The 15,974-nt window shown below is 40.0% G+C and overlaps 3 protein-coding genes across 8 annotated transcripts; 2 read left to right on the top strand and 1 right to left on the bottom strand.

Annotated features, from left to right (window-relative positions):
- Positions 1-319: 319 nt before the first annotated feature.
- LOC109624812 (interleukin-18 receptor accessory protein-like) lies at positions 320-6,557 on the top strand. Of its 4 annotated transcripts, none has more exons than XR_011241520.1 (13): positions 320-424; positions 498-585; positions 679-892; positions 1,477-1,657; positions 1,748-1,919; positions 2,578-2,649; positions 2,885-3,014; positions 3,150-3,301; positions 3,483-3,620; positions 4,261-4,371; positions 4,452-4,673; positions 5,198-5,313; positions 5,407-5,945. XR_011241520.1 is itself a non-coding variant. In XM_069525761.1 (13 exons), exons 2-13 carry the CDS (start codon positions 498-500, stop codon positions 5,611-5,613), a joined length of 1,725 nt encoding a protein of 574 aa, XP_069381862.1. In that variant the 5' UTR covers positions 320-424; the 3' UTR covers positions 5,614-6,557. The 4 variants fall into 4 exon arrangements, 3 of the variants coding, with proteins under 3 accessions (XP_069381862.1, XP_069381864.1, XP_069381865.1); XM_069525761.1 differs by having other exon boundaries at positions 4,452-4,595; positions 5,407-6,557; XM_069525763.1 differs by having other exon boundaries at positions 346-424; positions 475-585; positions 4,452-4,595; positions 5,407-6,557.
- On the bottom strand, positions 5,808-9,229 carry pcnp (PEST proteolytic signal containing nuclear protein). 2 transcript variants are annotated; one of them, XM_020080006.2, is made up of 5 exons: positions 9,139-9,229; positions 8,304-8,530; positions 7,481-7,555; positions 7,332-7,387; positions 5,808-7,223 (listed from the first exon to the last, which is right to left on the bottom strand). In XM_020080006.2, the coding sequence occupies exons 1-5, from the start codon at positions 9,176-9,178 to the stop codon at positions 7,112-7,114; spliced, it is 510 nt and encodes a 169-aa protein (XP_019935565.1). In that variant the 5' UTR covers positions 9,179-9,229; the 3' UTR covers positions 5,808-7,111. The 2 variants fall into 2 exon arrangements, with proteins under 2 accessions (XP_019935565.1, XP_019935564.1); XM_020080005.2 differs by having other exon boundaries at positions 8,304-8,533; positions 9,139-9,209.
- Positions 8,508-14,362, top strand: stk16 (serine/threonine kinase 16). Of its 2 annotated transcripts, none has more exons than XM_020080004.2 (8): positions 8,508-8,647; positions 9,521-9,643; positions 10,495-10,714; positions 10,798-10,931; positions 11,053-11,140; positions 11,450-11,578; positions 11,711-11,832; positions 12,190-14,362. In XM_020080004.2, the coding sequence occupies exons 2-8, from the start codon at positions 9,558-9,560 to the stop codon at positions 12,326-12,328; spliced, it is 918 nt and encodes a 305-aa protein (XP_019935563.1). In that variant the 5' UTR covers positions 8,508-8,647; positions 9,521-9,557; the 3' UTR covers positions 12,329-14,362. The 2 variants fall into 2 exon arrangements, with proteins under 2 accessions (XP_019935563.1, XP_069381866.1); XM_069525765.1 differs by lacking the exon at positions 8,508-8,647 and adding an exon at positions 8,720-9,279.
- The last annotated feature ends 1,612 nt before the right edge of the window (positions 14,363-15,974 follow it).

The following is a 15,974-nucleotide window of genomic DNA, read 5'->3' as shown; positions in this document are numbered from 1 at the left end:
ATTAATAACAAATAAATAATTGAGACGGTGGAGGGCACGTACACCAGGAGTTTCATCTGGACATTTACTTTGTTGTTAAAACTGTTCAACTTTGTCGCCTGCTTTGATTATATTATAAAAAGCAGGCCCTAGAAATCTGCCTGATGTGGAGCAGCAACATATCTGTTCTTCAAGGTTCTCTATTATCTATATGTTATGCACCTGTTGTTCTTACAGCACAGTGGAATATAACAAAGCAATTCTAAGAAGTGCATATAGGAAGTAGTTCACACTTACAAAGATTTCTGGTGAAATCTTTAGAACAACCCCACCGGAAACTAGATATATTATACATCCTGTGAAAACAGTGCACCTTTAACAGTTGCTGCCAAAGAGACGATGCACAAGCAACAGGGAGAAACAACTAGAACTCTTCACCTGGAAAGTAAATAATAGCAAAACTCTAAACTGTATTAAGAAAACTTGTTATATCAGCGTCATGAATTAAATTTTTACAGATGCAGACTGGACACATTCTGTTTTCATTCATCTTTCCCATTGTCCTGGATGGATGCTGTGTGGGAGGTCATGAAAAGAAACTAACAGGTAATGCATTTAAACACAAAATGTATTATTATTAACAGTGTCTCCTTTTTTAGAACATACAATTTAAAATGAGAAAATATGACTGTGTTGTAGCTACAGGACTCACAGGTCTGCAGCAGGATGCAACACATCAGCACTACAGAGCTGTGGAGGGGGAGAGCTTCATGATGCCGTGTTTAAAATCGGTGAGCGGACACATTACGGAGGTGTGGTCCAGGACTGGTGGAAGTGAAAGTCTATCCTTTGACTGTGGGAAAGTGTTCCCAGCTGAGGTAGAACACTCTGGAAAGTACAGATGCCTCACAGGGTAAATAATCATGTTTTTTCATTGTTTTCATAACCGTTGCTGTATTTAATACTTCTCATCAACCTCAAAAGCTGCATTAACTAATGCAGCAAAGATTTGTGTGCTAAAAACTATTTAGAGAATTTCACAAATCACAAATTACCATCATGGGACTTTAGCCTCTGTACAACCTACGACACAATCTGGATTTAGACTTAGTTAATTCAGGCTTTGTTTAGTTGACAAAGATTCATTGCAAAGAAATATGGGCGACAAGTCTGCTCTGCAAAAGTGAAGCCAAAATATCTTGATCGCCCCCTGGTGGCTGGCAACAGTGGAGGTCATGAACCCCTGCTCCTCCGTGTTAATGGATGGGATGGGACCAAACTAAAAAGTCAAAGTAATGTCAAATGGTTTTTTTTGCCCACAGATAGTTTCTGTCATTTGAGTTTGTTTAAGTGTTCGTGTCAGTTTGATTAATTAATTAGTTGATGGTGTAAACTAACTCAAAACTACTACTACTATTTACTAATAGTTATCAATAAATAATAGTGAGTCCTCATAGATCATTGATATAATTTCTTCACATTTATTAAAATTCTTAGTAACAGGTCCCTGCTGTCCAGTGGCAACGAGTTGTTCTTGCACCTACGGGTGGTGGAGGAAACCAGTGTGGGATGTTTCCAGCCTAAGGAGAGCAGCTTAGAGCTGCTCAACGGAGCTGGTGGGGACATCCCCTGCCCGGGACGCAACTGTAGCAACAACACAGATGTCAGATGGTACAAGGTGAAGTCCACGTATGAGCAAGATTGTTGATATCGTAATGGAAACTAGTAGCTAACAGTAAACACTCACACAGATGTTCTTTTCTTGCAGGGAAACATACCTGTGTCTGAGCTGAGTCGAGACATCTGTGAAAAGAACGGGCTGCTACGTCTCTGTGAAGTCAAAGGCAAATATGATACCAGTGTATATTTCTGTGACAGACCAGTAATGGAGCAAGGAGTCACGTGGACATTCAGGAGGGCAGTTAAAGTCAAAGTTGTGCGTAAGTGCTACATGTGTGAATCATTGAATGTGTATGAAGATGGGCAATATGACACCGCCCGGTGGCTGTTCCATCTATGTTAGCAGATGGGACATGGACCAAACTAAAAAAATCTAAGTACACGCAAATAAAATGTTCCAATGAATGGCTTCATTTTAGTTATAGTTCGTATCACACGAAATCCAAGTGTTCATTTTTTCCAATAAATTTGATTTTAATTAGTTATTTAGACGTGGGCCACTTCAGGCAAGGATGCAGCACTTCTGGTCTTCATGTACCAAGTAGCCATGGTATAAATGTGATGATCCACCTTGAGGTGCCATAACATAGAACTTGACAGACTTGGTAAGGAAATCTCTACAAACCACATATGTTTGTGCACCAGGACACTACATCAAGTTTTGTATTGTTGCATATTTATCTAATCACATCACTTCCCTGAAGTGGTGTCTCAGTACAGATATTCCCGGATGTCCCCCTCAGGATAAATTGATCTTGCCAATGACATAAAGCCAATTCAATTTTTTTTTATGTTCTGTGGGGGTTTTTTTTGTGGCTTTTATTTGCATAAGGCTCCATGTGTCCAATCAGAGCTTCTATCTCCCTTTATGTCTGCATGTTTTTCCAGATGTTTATTTAACTTTCTTTCTCAAACCAGCACACAAGACAATAAGTGACCCCCCCAGGATTGCGTATCCTGCTGACAACAAGACAGAGGAAGTGGAACTTGGTGAGTGCAGTGAAATGTGCTGTGATTAAAGCTTAGTGCTATAAGAATTAATAACTAATATATGGTATTCAACTAAGCCATAATGAGCCATTGTCAATAGACAAGTCTATTACCATTATAAACAGCCTAACAAACATATTTCACAGCTTCCATGAACTGTTATGAAAACATTTATAAACAAATCTCTTTTTCGGACATTAAGTTTTCATTTCCATGTTTTTTTTACTCATTCTAGGTCGGTCTCATACTCTGACCTGTAAGGTGTTTTTTCCTTATGAGAGTAAGAGTTCAGGGGAGGTGCATTGGTACATGAATAATGGAGGCAACAAAGACAATATGACTCTACTAGAAATGAAGAAACCACAGTGAGTCACTTTCACTCTCACTTTTCCATTAAGCAACTGTCTTTTGTTGGGTTGTGCATGATGATGATTCAACTTGGCTTGCATGATGAGTTTTGATCAAGAGACAAAGAAGCTGTAATGCTTTCCCTCATTTAGACAGGGTTCCGACATACTTGAAGAATATTGGATCGTACAGGACGGCTTCATAGACAAAGTGACTCCACAACACTTGGAGCACACGTATACCTGCATTGCCAGTAATGCTCTCGGAAAATGCAATGTCACTATCAGGCTCAATCAGAAACAAGGTACTATCGTCACCTTCATTTCTTTGTTTTATTAAAGGTTCATTTAGGTGAAAGGCGTCCACGTTGTGATCATTTCCATTTTGTATCCACAACATGTTACTTTCCACTGCACCCATGTCAATGTATTGCCACTGTCCAGACATGATACAAGCTAATGAGAATATTTTGGACTTGGTTGTAGTGAAGTGGGCGTCACTGGTTGGGTCCCCCATCGCTTCTTTGCTGCTGGTAGTTGTGGTGGGAGTGATTTTGCACATGAAGTGGTTGGAACTACAGATTATCTACAGATGCCACTTCCTACACGGAACACATGACAGAGGTTTGAAATCACACACAGACACACACACACACACACACACACACACACTCTCTCTCTGCGACTTCAGAGGACATACTTTGATCTACATTGTTTAACTAACCTTTAGTAACGATTTATGTTATAGGGACTTGCTTTTTGTTCCCATAAGGCAGAAAAGTCCCTATGATTTGCTGGGGAAACAACAAGTCATATCTGTAGTACGCCCACACACACACACACACACACACACACACACACACACACACACACACACACACACACACACACACACACACTATATATAGTAGAAACTGTCAACCTCACTTTACAGCTGCTCCTCTTCTGCTTAACCTAAAACATAGTTACGGTATGCAATTTGTTTTCAATTTAATTTGCCCAACAATATATTACATTACATACAGAAGTGGTTAGCACTGACAGTTTGAGTCCCAGCCTGGGTGGGGCCTTTCTGTGTGGAGTTTGCATGTTCATCCCGTGTCTGTGTGGGTTTTTCTCTGGGTACTCCAGTCCAAAAACGTGCAGACTGGAGTTAGGTTCATTAGAGACTTTCTATACTCGTTCAAAGTGTCCACATTTACACTCTTCATGTTTAGGTTTAATCATTTTATTGTCTTTCACATCCACCAACACTCTGTTTCAGATGAGAAAAGGTTTGATGTGTTTCTGTCGTACGTGTGGAGTCCCACATCAGCAGAGATTGAGGGAGGTTGGACCCGTTCCTCCCGATCAGGACCTGTCACTGATGAGGAAGGTAGACCGAGACGTTCAGTGTATTTATATGTGTATCTGGATTTCATTTTCAAGAAAGTGAACACTCATTTCTATTGGCAGCATGTCAATTCAGCATGGACCCACTGAACACCGAGGAGGATGAAGCCACACAGACACCACTAGAAGTGCTACTGCGCCAAGTGTTAGAGGAACAGTGGGGGTATCGTCTCTGTCTGCTGGAGAGAGACATTCTTCCAGGAGGAGGTCAGAGGATCTCCTGTGTGTGTCCGTGCTTGTAGTTCGATCCAACTTGAGTTGTTGTTGTCAGGACATTGTGGTAAAGTGAGTGTATTTTCTCACAAAGTCAAATGAAGTCTGAGGGTTAAGAGTTGGTTTTAAGGTTCAGATTAGACTTAAGTTGAAATGTTTAACGGATTCTTCCATCGTTCTTCTGTCACCTTCCACATTCTTCCATTAAGTTTGGTGGTAATCTGTCCTGTAGTTTCAAGTGTATCAACAAACAGACAAAGATGAAAGCCCAACCTCTTTGGTGCGGACGAGTGTCCTGGCAAAGATAGAAGTACAAGCAAGTGTGAGTGTGTATGTGAAGTCTCTGTTTTCCAGCATTAACATGGACCTTGTTAGGACCAGTAGACCTCATAGAGGCCACAGCCTGGTCCCAATGAGGCAGTGTCAGTTTTGGGGCCCTAGTGTGTAGATGTGGTTAGGTTAAGGTAGGCATAGGTTGGTCCTGGTTAAGGTTAGAGATATGGTTATGGTTCAATGAAAAGTCCTAAATAGGACAGCTGCACTGTGTGTATGTGATGACTGCAAAGATTCCTGATCATTTTCATTTTCTATTGCAGCATATACAAATGATGTGGTTCTTGCGATACAGGGAAGCCACATGCTTATCTGCCTCCTGTCAGCTGACTACCTCTGCAACACTGATGGAGTGTTTGTGCTCGAGTCAGGAGTTCAGGTAGGTCTACATTTCAACTGAGGCTGCGTTCACTGCAATTCAGACATTTCATAATCATACGTTTCTGACTTGCTACCTGATCCACATCTTAAGGCTTTGCTGCAAAAGTCTGCCCTCAAACTCCTGATAATACGGACCTGTAGAAACTCTGCATCCATCATCCAGGACCCCCCTCTTCCTCCGCTGGTCCAAAGGGCATTGAAGGTTCTACCGAGTCTGAACTGGACGTCAGATAAACCTGACAGGGGCAGCAGCAGATTCTGGAGGTCTTTGAGGAAGGCCATGCCCCGATCAGAGTGACGCTGGTTTCACTTGTGTAGGACCAATGATAAGATTGTGTCCCCAGTAACATTTTACATTAAACAGGTGTTATCTTAATATGTCCAACAAGTGAATCAACCTTTGTACCAAAAATACTTACTAATATACCAGATAAAGGATTTGTACTACTTGAACAAAATGTAAGAAAACGTGTCAAAAACAAGACTGCTAACTAAATTTAAGAATTTGCTTTTATTTGTCTAGCAGGTATAACAAAACAATGTTGTGAGGTCTACTTCATCATGTACTGTAGAGCGGACATATTTGACACAAAACATAAATTCCAAAACTTTTTTTTAATGCCTTTTAAATGTTTTTAGGAGGGTTTTGTTTGACTCAACAGGTCACAGCAGTGGATATTGGTGTATTTGACTTGGGGAAATTCTGCACAACAGTAAGATAAAGGAATTAAAGTTTACATTTTGATCATGGGGATTTTCCGGACAGAGTTTCAGACACAGGAGAAGTCACTGAGGTACTGCAGGTACCTCATGTTAAAAGGATTGGGGATAGATGTCTGTGATGTGGACTTTCGAATGTTAAAGTTGCAATGGAAAGTGTTTGTATGAGCATAATCATTACTAACCTATGCTTTAACCACCCACAAATCAATAGATGAAACTGTCACCAGCATTTGGATTCATGTTATCGCTGTGTGATTCTGATCCTCCCACATCTGTCAACTAAAAACACATCAATAGTCCTTCAGTGAAAATAAAAGATAAGAGGGCTTCAGTAAATGTGAAAGTGAAACAGAAAGAAATCAGTTTTGTTGAAACCAAACCACTGATAAAAGAAAACCTAAACATCAAACAAAGAGCTGCCAATGAGGTGATACAGCAGGTGAAAGCACAGGGAAGTTGACTCACAATGGTTATTTATGTCCATCTTATACATCAAAATAAAAACTGGGGCAAACAAAACGAAAAGTTGTACAATGATGTTGAAAAACTAAACTAAACAATCAATCTGCGCGTATAGTCTAGTCACTTGCTCCCCACATTAACAGAATGCTCAAACTCACACTCATTTGTGGATCGAAAAAAATAAAACACAATCACACTTCAATGTACATTTTTTACACAAATATCAGACGACTAAAATTAAGAGTCGCTCAGGATCGCACCAAACCAAGAGGAACAAGCAAGATGCATAAGAGGCATGAAGGCTCTAAAAAATGATTTTCTCATCAGCCTGCAGAAGGAAACTGTAGCAATTTTTTTTACAGTTTGAATAATAGTCTAATGGCTAATTGACTTGCCCCATCTCTTGATCTCAGCACCTCTTGTCACAAGGGCTCGATGTCTCTCCTCTCTTTTAGCATCCACCAGTAGTGGTTAAATGTGTAAATGTGACTTCAGTAAGAGAGTACCACAGAAGGCTTAAATTATTCTTCATTGCAGGAGGAATCACTTGAGCCTTCATAGATATTTAACCTATATAAAATTATCTATTAGTGACAAAAACTGGAAGTCAGTTACGGTTTATCTGACTGGGCCTTCAGCTTCCTTTCCCACAGTTTTTTTTGATCAGAGAAGCCTTGCTTGCCCTTGTTAAATGAATTAGGTCCTGCAGATGTTGGCGTCTCCCTGAAGAATTAAAACAGAAACATGTCACATAATTACTACCAATTCATTTAGAAGGAAAATGAGAATGCTTTCATAAAACCTGAGGAAACAATCAGATTGTCTTTATACCTGCCAATGTTCTTCATCCTCATCTTTGCTTCTGGAGGCATCTCCTCAGGTTCACTCTGCATGTGAATAGAGAATATCAGTCCACCTCTGCTTATTTGTTATTTATGCATTTACACAACCGTGTCTTTAATGTGGACATGCGCACTTACGTCGTCATCTTCGTCAAATACAGATGCCAACCCTGACTTTTTTGGGGGGACCGGCGGTACAGGCTCTTTGGGTTTCTAAAAAAGTACGGAAGATGTAGGTTAACAAAATAATCCAGCTGAATCCCACTTCTTCACAAAATGTAAAAGTAACCGACCCTGACATTTGATATGTTTTACCAGATAATATTTGACATTTTTAGATTAAATTAAACTTTATTGTCATTGTGCAGAATGATTGCACTTTGTGCTTACTTGATAAATAACTTGAATGGTTAGTTGACTAGTTCTATAAATTGACTAGTGAGTAACTCTTGATGTTATTCATGTTTCAGCACCACTAAAATTATTGAGGATTTTGGCCTCATTTTTAACCTTTTTTTTACCCCGTCTACTTGTTTGTAAGCAAGATTACACACTATACAACTGAACAGATTTCCACTTAACATAGTGACGGGATATTGAACGGAACAGGGGAAAAAAAACACCACATGATGGTGTGGATCCAGATCAGGGGGTAGATCCAGGACCCCCCCCCCCCCCCCCCCCCCCCCCCCCCCACACACACACACACACACACACACACTTTCTTTAGCATTTTTCAATTCCCATGTTATCATGTATAGATCTTTTAGAAAAATCAAGCACATTCAGGGGAGTGGTATCTACCATTGTGTGAAATCTGGTGCAGCTAGATTGAATTTAAAGGGACTGTTTTTGGCTTCAGTGAGTGCCACAGTCTGTGATGCCAGTTACAATACAAATACTACATCAAATATACATGTATATCTACGCGAGCAGTAAATATGCAACACTATTCACTCACTGATGCTCCGAGTTTGATAGATATGGGGTTTGACTTCTTCCCCATCTTGCCGTGCATGCTAAAGCCTATTTTGGGGACTTTGCAGGGCGCCGGTGGGTCAGCCGAGGACTCGTCATCCTCCTCGGGTGTGAGATGCTGGGACGTGCGCTTGACTGCGGACCCTTCTCCTCCCGCAGTGCTACAAGAGACAGGCTTAGTTTTCACTCTGCCTCCCTCCTCCTGCGGCCCTGCTTGAGGCAAGACAACTCACCACGGTGAACACATATTTTCTGGAACCTGGAGAATAAATAAACGCTATCACCTTTACCTGGGTGGCTATGTTTCTAGCCATCAACGACCCGTAGGTAACTAATTTTCAATTCTACCACACACGTCCACAGGGGGACAGTGTGCGCATTTAGCACCGATGACATCAGGGTTTAATTTAACTCCGGGTACTGCACGCAGGGTCTGCAGGCAAATAATAACATTGCTAGCTAGCGCTATTTAGCTTGACAGTCAAACTGGCTAGGCTAACACCGTGTTAGCAGGCGAACTTGAAACCTATGTTGTAGAAGGCAGTCTTTTGCTTCACTGCCTGGCTAATGCTAGCTGTGGCGTTAGCTTAAGAGTTACAGTCATTCGCATTAGTCCATAGCTACAGAGGGTAGCGTTGCTACAGCGTTAGCATTAGCTTTTCAACGAGATGTAGCATAGCTTGGTGTCATTTCAGGGATATTCCCTCTGATTGGCGTCAGTTGCGTCCAGTATTGATAAGCAGGCATCGTATCGAGCTAACACAACACATTGATTATCGCTAAACACGTGTTAGAAGCTCAAACTGCTCAAATATCACCTCCGTCGTCGCTGCTGCTCTCTCCGCTATAGTCCGCCATCGCTGCTCTTCTCGGACCCGCCGGCAGATGTCGCTGGTTTCCTCGAAGCGTCGCGCGCTGTTTACAAAAGAAGAAGAACATGGAGGAAACTCGACAACACGGTGAGCTATCAGACACAAAAACATCGTGTTTATCGTCCCACGCGTTTTGTTCAGCTGCTCGTTGTATCGGGTGGCTAGTTAACACTTCACTTCCTTTGGGGAAGACTCTGAAAACCAGCGTTAACGTCACGTTTTTACGGTTTTTAGCCTGGACGTAGCTAGGCTCATGTTAGCTAGCACAACAATGGAAGATATGTTTGTCTCTCTGTGTCACTTACTTCAAGTTGTCTTCTTCCTTCAGGCCCTTGAACAGCTTGTTGAACAATGAACCAGTCAACATGGGGCAGACACTGTGTTTGTGCACCCGTGGCTCCATCACCATCGACAACAAAAAATATTACTTCGTCCAGAAATTAGATGAAGGGTAAGAAGGCATGTTGTATATATCCAACTCCATGTAACTTCACTTTCAGGGCAAAGTGTGATTCTATGTGTGTTTATTAAACCATCAATTTAAAAGTCCAAAACCAATAATGAATTGAATTACTTATGCCAAGGCCACACAGTCCCCTTAAATTACATCAAATTGCAACAAAAGAAGACAATACACCTACAGATAATAGCTCCATAACTTTGATTGATTATTTTCATCAAGATCCATCTTCCATTCTGATTCCTTCCATCAAGTTATGTGGGAATCTGTTCAGTTGGTTTTGTATAATCTTGCTTAATACATAACCTCGTTGGCAGAGGTAAATAATTATCATGCTGTCAAATGATGATGTGGCTTATTGCTCTGACCCCATTGTCCATAAATACACCACAGCAGTGGGTGTCATCTTACCTTATTACTTTGAACATGGGCCCTCTATAGTTATTTTTAGTCAATCCTACAAACACTGTTGCTGAAGCAAATACAAATAGGCACACCAAATCTTTGATGAACATTGCCCTGTGAAATGTAACATCTATTCCTGTCTGTAGAAGTTTTCTGAAAAATGTAGTGCCAGTCTGTTATATGAAAACCTGTCTCCATTTAAAAAGTGACTTGATTTTAAAGAGATCTTCTGTAGGATAAAAATGGCAGAGGGACAAGGAACACAGAATTACAGGGGAAATCAGAAAGAACTTTGAAATTGACTTTCACATTGTTGATATTTTTATTATATAGGATCTGTTTATTTAAAAAAAAAAAAAAGAAGTCATATCACCCTCCTTATCCCTAAACGTCTGATTTGCTCTCTTCAAACTCTGACCTGTTTTTCCTCTTTTCAGTGGGTTCAGTTATGTGGACCTGGTTGAGGGGGTAAAGGATGGGCGCTTCTATGCCCTGAAGAGGATTCTGTGCCATGACCGTGAAGGCCGCCAGGAAGCTCAGACTGAAATGGAGATGCATCAGATGTTTAATCACCCCAACATCTTGAGCCTGGTCGCCCACACCTTTGTTGATCGTGGAGGCAAGAGTGAAGCCTGGTTGCTTCTGCCTTATATTAGTGTAAGTAGGTGCAGTAGTTAAAATGACAAGAATGGCCTTGAGGGAAATGGTCTGACTCTGATATATTGTGTTTGTGTGAGCAGAAAGGCAGTCTGTGGTCAGTTCTGGAGAAGCTAAGAGACAAGGGCAGCTCAATGCCTGAAAAACTGATTTTGCAAGTTTTTCGTGGCATCTGCTCTGGACTCAAGGCCATTCATGAAAAAGGTTACGCACACAGGTATTGTTTCTCAACATAAACACGTGTACAACAAACATTTAAATGAATAGGACCAGTAAAAAGACTCTTGTACTAGCTTCGAGTGCCAAAACTGTCTCTTTTATCTGTTGTAATTTGACAGAGATCTGAAGCCCACCAATGTGCTTCTGGATGAGGATGACAGGCCAGTTCTAATGGACCTGGGCTCTATGAACCGTGCCAGGATTGAGGTATGGGTGCAGGGTCTATATATAGATATTCAAATGTTATATAGTTTTAATCAAGTCTTTGATGCTTGTATTGCTGATTTTGCCCCTTATTCATATTGCACATTGGGAATTCTGCTGTTTTAGTATTTCCCTAAACACAAGTAACACGATTAAAAACCTTTTCAAGCATTGCTATAAGCCTTAATGGCATTTACACTTCCAGAAATAGTTATCTATTTGTTTATGTGTTTAAGGTTTATCTTCAAAATGTGATGTCCTCAAAATTATCCTCAATCTCTGAATCATTTAATGAAACTTAATGTATCGCAGGTTAAAGGCACCAGAGAAGCCATGACCATACAGGACTGGGCAGCCCAGCGTTGCACCATTTCCTACAGGGCTCCTGAACTCTTCAATGTAGAGAGCCACTGCATTATAGATGAGCGCACTGATATCTGGGTAAAGTCTTGTTTGTGTTTAGTCCCTCCTGGCTTGTATATGTTGTTTCATGATGTTTGCTTAAATTATTTTGGATGATTTACTGACCACTTCTTTTTCTTGTCTGTTGCGATCCTCCCACACTCCCTTCAGTCACTTGGCTGTGTGCTTTACTGCATGATGATGTTGGAGGGACCATACGACCTGGTGTTTCAGAAGGGGGACAGTGTTGCCCTTGCTGTCCAGAATCCAGTGACCATCCCACAGTCTTGCAGGTGAGTCTCCAGACTGTAATGTTGTTACAGTGTATCTAGAAAGTCTCCAGCTGATGATGATCAGTTTCTGTTTCTGCCGAGGATAGTAGTAGGACGATTCTCTGGTCAGACACGTTCATGGAATGTAGTTTAAAGCCCCTTTTAACTGAATCTGATTTCTTTATTTTCTACTTAAGGTTGTTTTTGTTGTGTTTGAACTCGTATTTCCATTTTTTGTGTTTGTGTAAAATAGAGCAGAATTCAAATTGATCCTGAATGAATGAACACGTTTATGTTGAAGTTGAAAAGTCTCTTATGAAGGTTTGTGTATGTATGTTAAATGTATGTTGCTCTAACGCCGTGCCTGTGTGTTCCCAGTTACTCCGAGGGCCTGCAGGTGCTGCTGAGCTCCATAATGGTGTCAAATCCCCAGGAGAGACCAAACATCAGTTGGGTTCTTGACCAGGTACAGGACCTGCAGAGTCGCAGCCCCAACACCCAAACCAACATGGTCTGATGTTGCACGTTGCATTAAATTTGGGCCCTTTGCACACGTAAATGAATTTTATTTTAAGCTTGAAAATATTCCTTTTATTTATTGATTTTAATGTAAAAGCCTCGGTACAGACTCTCACTCGGCTTTGGGAACTTGGCAACAGTGTCAGCTTTTTGAATGATCCGATCCATCCTGGACTCTTGTATTCCTTACAGATTTACCAAATGATCAAAACATCTGAATGGCCTTAAATGTAGTTCAACAACATGAAATGGTTGCTTCTAATAATGAAGTGGCCTTAGCTTTCATTGTTAAAGGGACAGTTTGACATTGTGAAAAATATGCTCATTCACTTTCTCCGAGAGTTACATGAGAAGATAGATAACAGTCTCACGTCTGTCCATTCAGTGTGAGGCTGGAGCCAGCAGCCTTTTAGCTTAGCTCATCACAGTTTAGCATAACGTTTATCAGAATGATCATGTTCCATACCTTGTGGATTTAATCTGTACAAAACACAATGTTGAAATGACAAGTTGTTGATGGTTCATATGTTTATTTGTAGAGCCCAGCCAATATGGAGGGTGGGATTCTGTGGTCTGATGCTGATATTGGGGAGTAAAAACAAAACTGACAATGATTCCTAAAATGATGTTATCAAACCCTTAAGACTAAAATGTAATTGAGGCTTGATACTTTACAGTTTAACCATATTTTAATATGATTAACTATGAATAATGAAAACAAATACAACCAAATATATAGAACTTCAATTTAGCAAATAAACACATTTTTTTGCAAATAATGTAAATGCACATCTTTACTGCATTGTTCTGTAAAATAAACATTTTTTTATAGATAAACATTAACGCAGATATTTCTATGAAAGGATCATATTGGCCAAGCTAAGCTATCAGGCTGTTGGCTGAATTACTTTTGTATTTCTATTACAAAAACATACGTCATTGTCTTAAAAGTTGTAGTTTTGGGGAATTCTTTAAAAGGGATAAAAGATAGAAGCCTTTCATACCTTCCTGTGGACGAGGCTTCCTGAGTTCAATACATATCATATTACAATCCCTACAACAAGGAAGATTTTCCAAGTTCCTTCATTGTTTATCTCAGTTTGACGTGTGACCTCATGTAGTTCTAATAATCATCAATCTCCTCACTTGCCTCCTGCTTTTGTCCACACTATTTCTCACACTGACTCTGGTGTGGAGAAGTTAAGAGGTGGTGCGCACCACACCTGCAATGCTGCATTTGAACACAAAGTGGCGTTTCAGCACCACAGTCCCCTGCCCCTCATACAGACATGGCCATTGACCAGGTTTCTGTCTGAACTGTTGGTAACGTGCAAATGGGCTTTTAGTAAAACACAGTAAGAAAGTATTTGCTGACACAAAAAAGAGAAAAAACATCAAAGCAAAGAGATCAGATGTTACTGTTACACACCAAAACAACAGAGGAGAAAACTCATACGACGCAATACATGTTTTTTAATACTGGCAGTCCAACTCATTGCCATGGCATTCTACCCCAGTTTTTACTTCACATTTTACTGTAATGTGTTTTTATATAGTTGAGTATTTTTCATTCCAGCTTTGCTTGTGTTTAATTCTGGGTGTCCTGTCGTTTGTGAGTGTGGTCTGACTCCTCTGTTCTCAGGGTTCACCCACATCTCAGACTCAGACCTGAATGGTACCTATCAAATCTATTATGATCTCATTTAAAACTTTGGGCATTTTAAGTTAAGATTTATGCTTTTATGACTGTCATGGAGTGATACCGGACCACATTAGAATTGAAAAGGTCCCTGACTGTTAATATATGCAGTTGATTGTTCGAATGGTAACTGACACACGATTTAAATATATTTTCTTTTAAATGCTAAGTTTTGAAATGACTATGAATTTGTGTTTAGCTGTTAATGGCGAACTAATACTGGTATCGCTCTGAGCGTAAGAGTGTGTTATTTGATTATTGAGAAATCTGTTGACGTTATTTTTCTTCTCTTATTCTCTGCACAGTAAAGGATAAATAAATATTAATTATGGAGCCCTGTGTACACAGTTTTTAATATAAATGTGAAATAAAACTGCATCATATATTTAAATAGTCATTGTCAAGATAAATATGCATATACTCAAATACAATTTCCTGTACTATATTGTCAGTCACATGTGCACAATGTGACCAAAAGTATTCAAAATACCCTTGTAATTAGTGATTTCATTTCAAACAAAGCATCATATTTAATATTTGTATTGATCTACATGATCAGGCGATCGCCATGTTGTGAACAGGCAGGTACTGTTAACGCTAAATCCAGTTTTAATTTGTCAGATCTTTGTGGAGTAAGAGATGCAATGTTTTCCTCTGAAATGTAGTTCAGTATAAAGATGCATGAAAAGTAAATACCCCAAGTACCTCAAATTTGTAATGAAAGCAACACAATGCCACTTTTTTTTTTTACCTTAAAATAGGAGCTTCAAAGATAGTCTGAATGTTCACTGTCTTGGAATAAGGACAATATTTGCTCTTTTATTCCTGCTGCTGAACTTCTGTTCTCGCTCTGTGTAGCTTTGGTGAGCAGGTATGATCTCCTGTGAGAAGTGTGTAGCAACGAGATACAAGATAGTCACAGCTTAAATTCAAGAGTAATGCTGAACTGTAGATCAGTTAAAAGGGCTTGGACGTCGTATGAAGAATTCATATTAAACAGAGTTTGGTGTATTTGTTACAGCAGCCGTTCTTCTGGTCCATTCGGGTTTCAGTTAAGTAAACAGGACTAAACAATCGGATCTCCACTTAACATACTGATAGGCTTTTTTTTTTCAACATGAAAACCATTTGATCACTTGGACACTAAGCCCAACAGAATATATCCCCACATATAACTGCAGGGGGCGCTGTTACTCAGTAAAAGTTTCACAGCCTGCTAGATTTGTCCGTCGGTTGTGATTGCTGTTCCACATTATGGCGTGGAGACGCTAGAAGATACAACTGTGAAGCGATGGGATGCAAACACTCACTCAATGGGACTGCTGAGTGCTGAGGTACGTAAAAAAAAAAAAAAAAAAGTCATTGGTCCTCTCTCTGCACTGGTCATGACATGGTTTCCAGGGCAGCAGCACTGAAGCATACGTTCACAATGTGCAGTTTCAGTTGTTGGACATAGTTGGGTAAAAAAAATCCTCCATCGGACCAGAACAGTGCAAACACATTGTGTTATTATGAATCTGCCAGTCTGGACGATGAATCATGGCTCAAGAGAATGCAAAACACAAAAACTTCTAACTTAATTTTTCAGAGAAGAATTCATGGATCTTGATGAAAAAAATCAGGCATGACTGATATTTATAAGGGTGTGCAATTTTTCCAAATACAAATCTGTATCTAGTGAATTTAATAGTTTCGTAAGGGGACTGTTCAGCCTTGGTGGAGGTACACTGCTCTGTGCTATTCCAGATTTAGTCATGAAAAAGTGAAATTAACTACTAAATGTCACATTGACGTCTCTGGAAACACATTAAAATGTGTATTCATGTGTGTTAGTGATGTTTCAATCAAGAGTCGAAGAGTTTATTTAAAGATGGATTGATAAAAATAACAGGCTTTCTTTGTTAATGCAGTTTTGAAGGCGAAATCTTAGAGAAATCCCCAAACA

This window comes from Paralichthys olivaceus, chromosome 1, assembly GCF_024713975.1.
Source record: "Paralichthys olivaceus isolate ysfri-2021 chromosome 1, ASM2471397v2, whole genome shotgun sequence".
NCBI lineage: Eukaryota > Metazoa > Chordata > Actinopteri > Pleuronectiformes > Paralichthyidae > Paralichthys > Paralichthys olivaceus.
Note: the sequence above shows the minus strand (reverse complement) of the source record. Positions and strands in the feature narration are given on the sequence as shown.

What these genes read in the sequence shown, in the direction of transcription:
- stk16 (XM_069525765.1), top strand. Translation starts at nt 9,206, where the DNA reads ATGTCGCTGGTTTCCTCGAAGCGTCGCGCGCTGTTTACAAAAGAAGAA. An exon ending in GTCCAGAAATTAGATGAAGG is followed by an intron (nt 9,644 to 10,494) that starts GTAAGAAGGCAT and finishes TCCTCTTTTCAG; the next exon opens with TGGGTTCAGTTATGTGGACC. An exon ending in ATGAGCGCACTGATATCTGG is followed by an intron (nt 11,579 to 11,710) that starts GTAAAGTCTTGT and finishes CACTCCCTTCAG; the next exon opens with TCACTTGGCTGTGTGCTTTA.
- pcnp (XM_020080005.2), bottom strand. Translation starts at nt 9,178, where the DNA reads ATGGCGGACTATAGCGGAGAGAGCAGCAGCGACGACGGAG. An exon ending in GAGCAGCAGCGACGACGGAG is followed by an intron (nt 8,534 to 9,138) that starts GTGATATTTGAG and finishes TCTTGCCTCAAG; the next exon opens with CAGGGCCGCAGGAGGAGGGA. An exon ending in CTATCAAACTCGGAGCATCA is followed by an intron (nt 7,556 to 8,303) that starts GTGAGTGAATAG and finishes GTACTTTTTTAG; the next exon opens with AAACCCAAAGAGCCTGTACC.
- LOC109624812 (XM_069525761.1), top strand. Translation starts at nt 498, where the DNA reads ATGCAGACTGGACACATTCTGTTTTCATTCATCTTTCCCATTGTCCTG. An exon ending in GACAGAGGAAGTGGAACTTG is followed by an intron (nt 2,650 to 2,884) that starts GTGAGTGCAGTG and finishes TACTCATTCTAG; the next exon opens with GTCGGTCTCATACTCTGACC. An exon ending in AGACATTCTTCCAGGAGGAG is followed by an intron (nt 4,596 to 5,197) that starts GTCAGAGGATCT and finishes TTTCTATTGCAG; the next exon opens with CATATACAAATGATGTGGTT.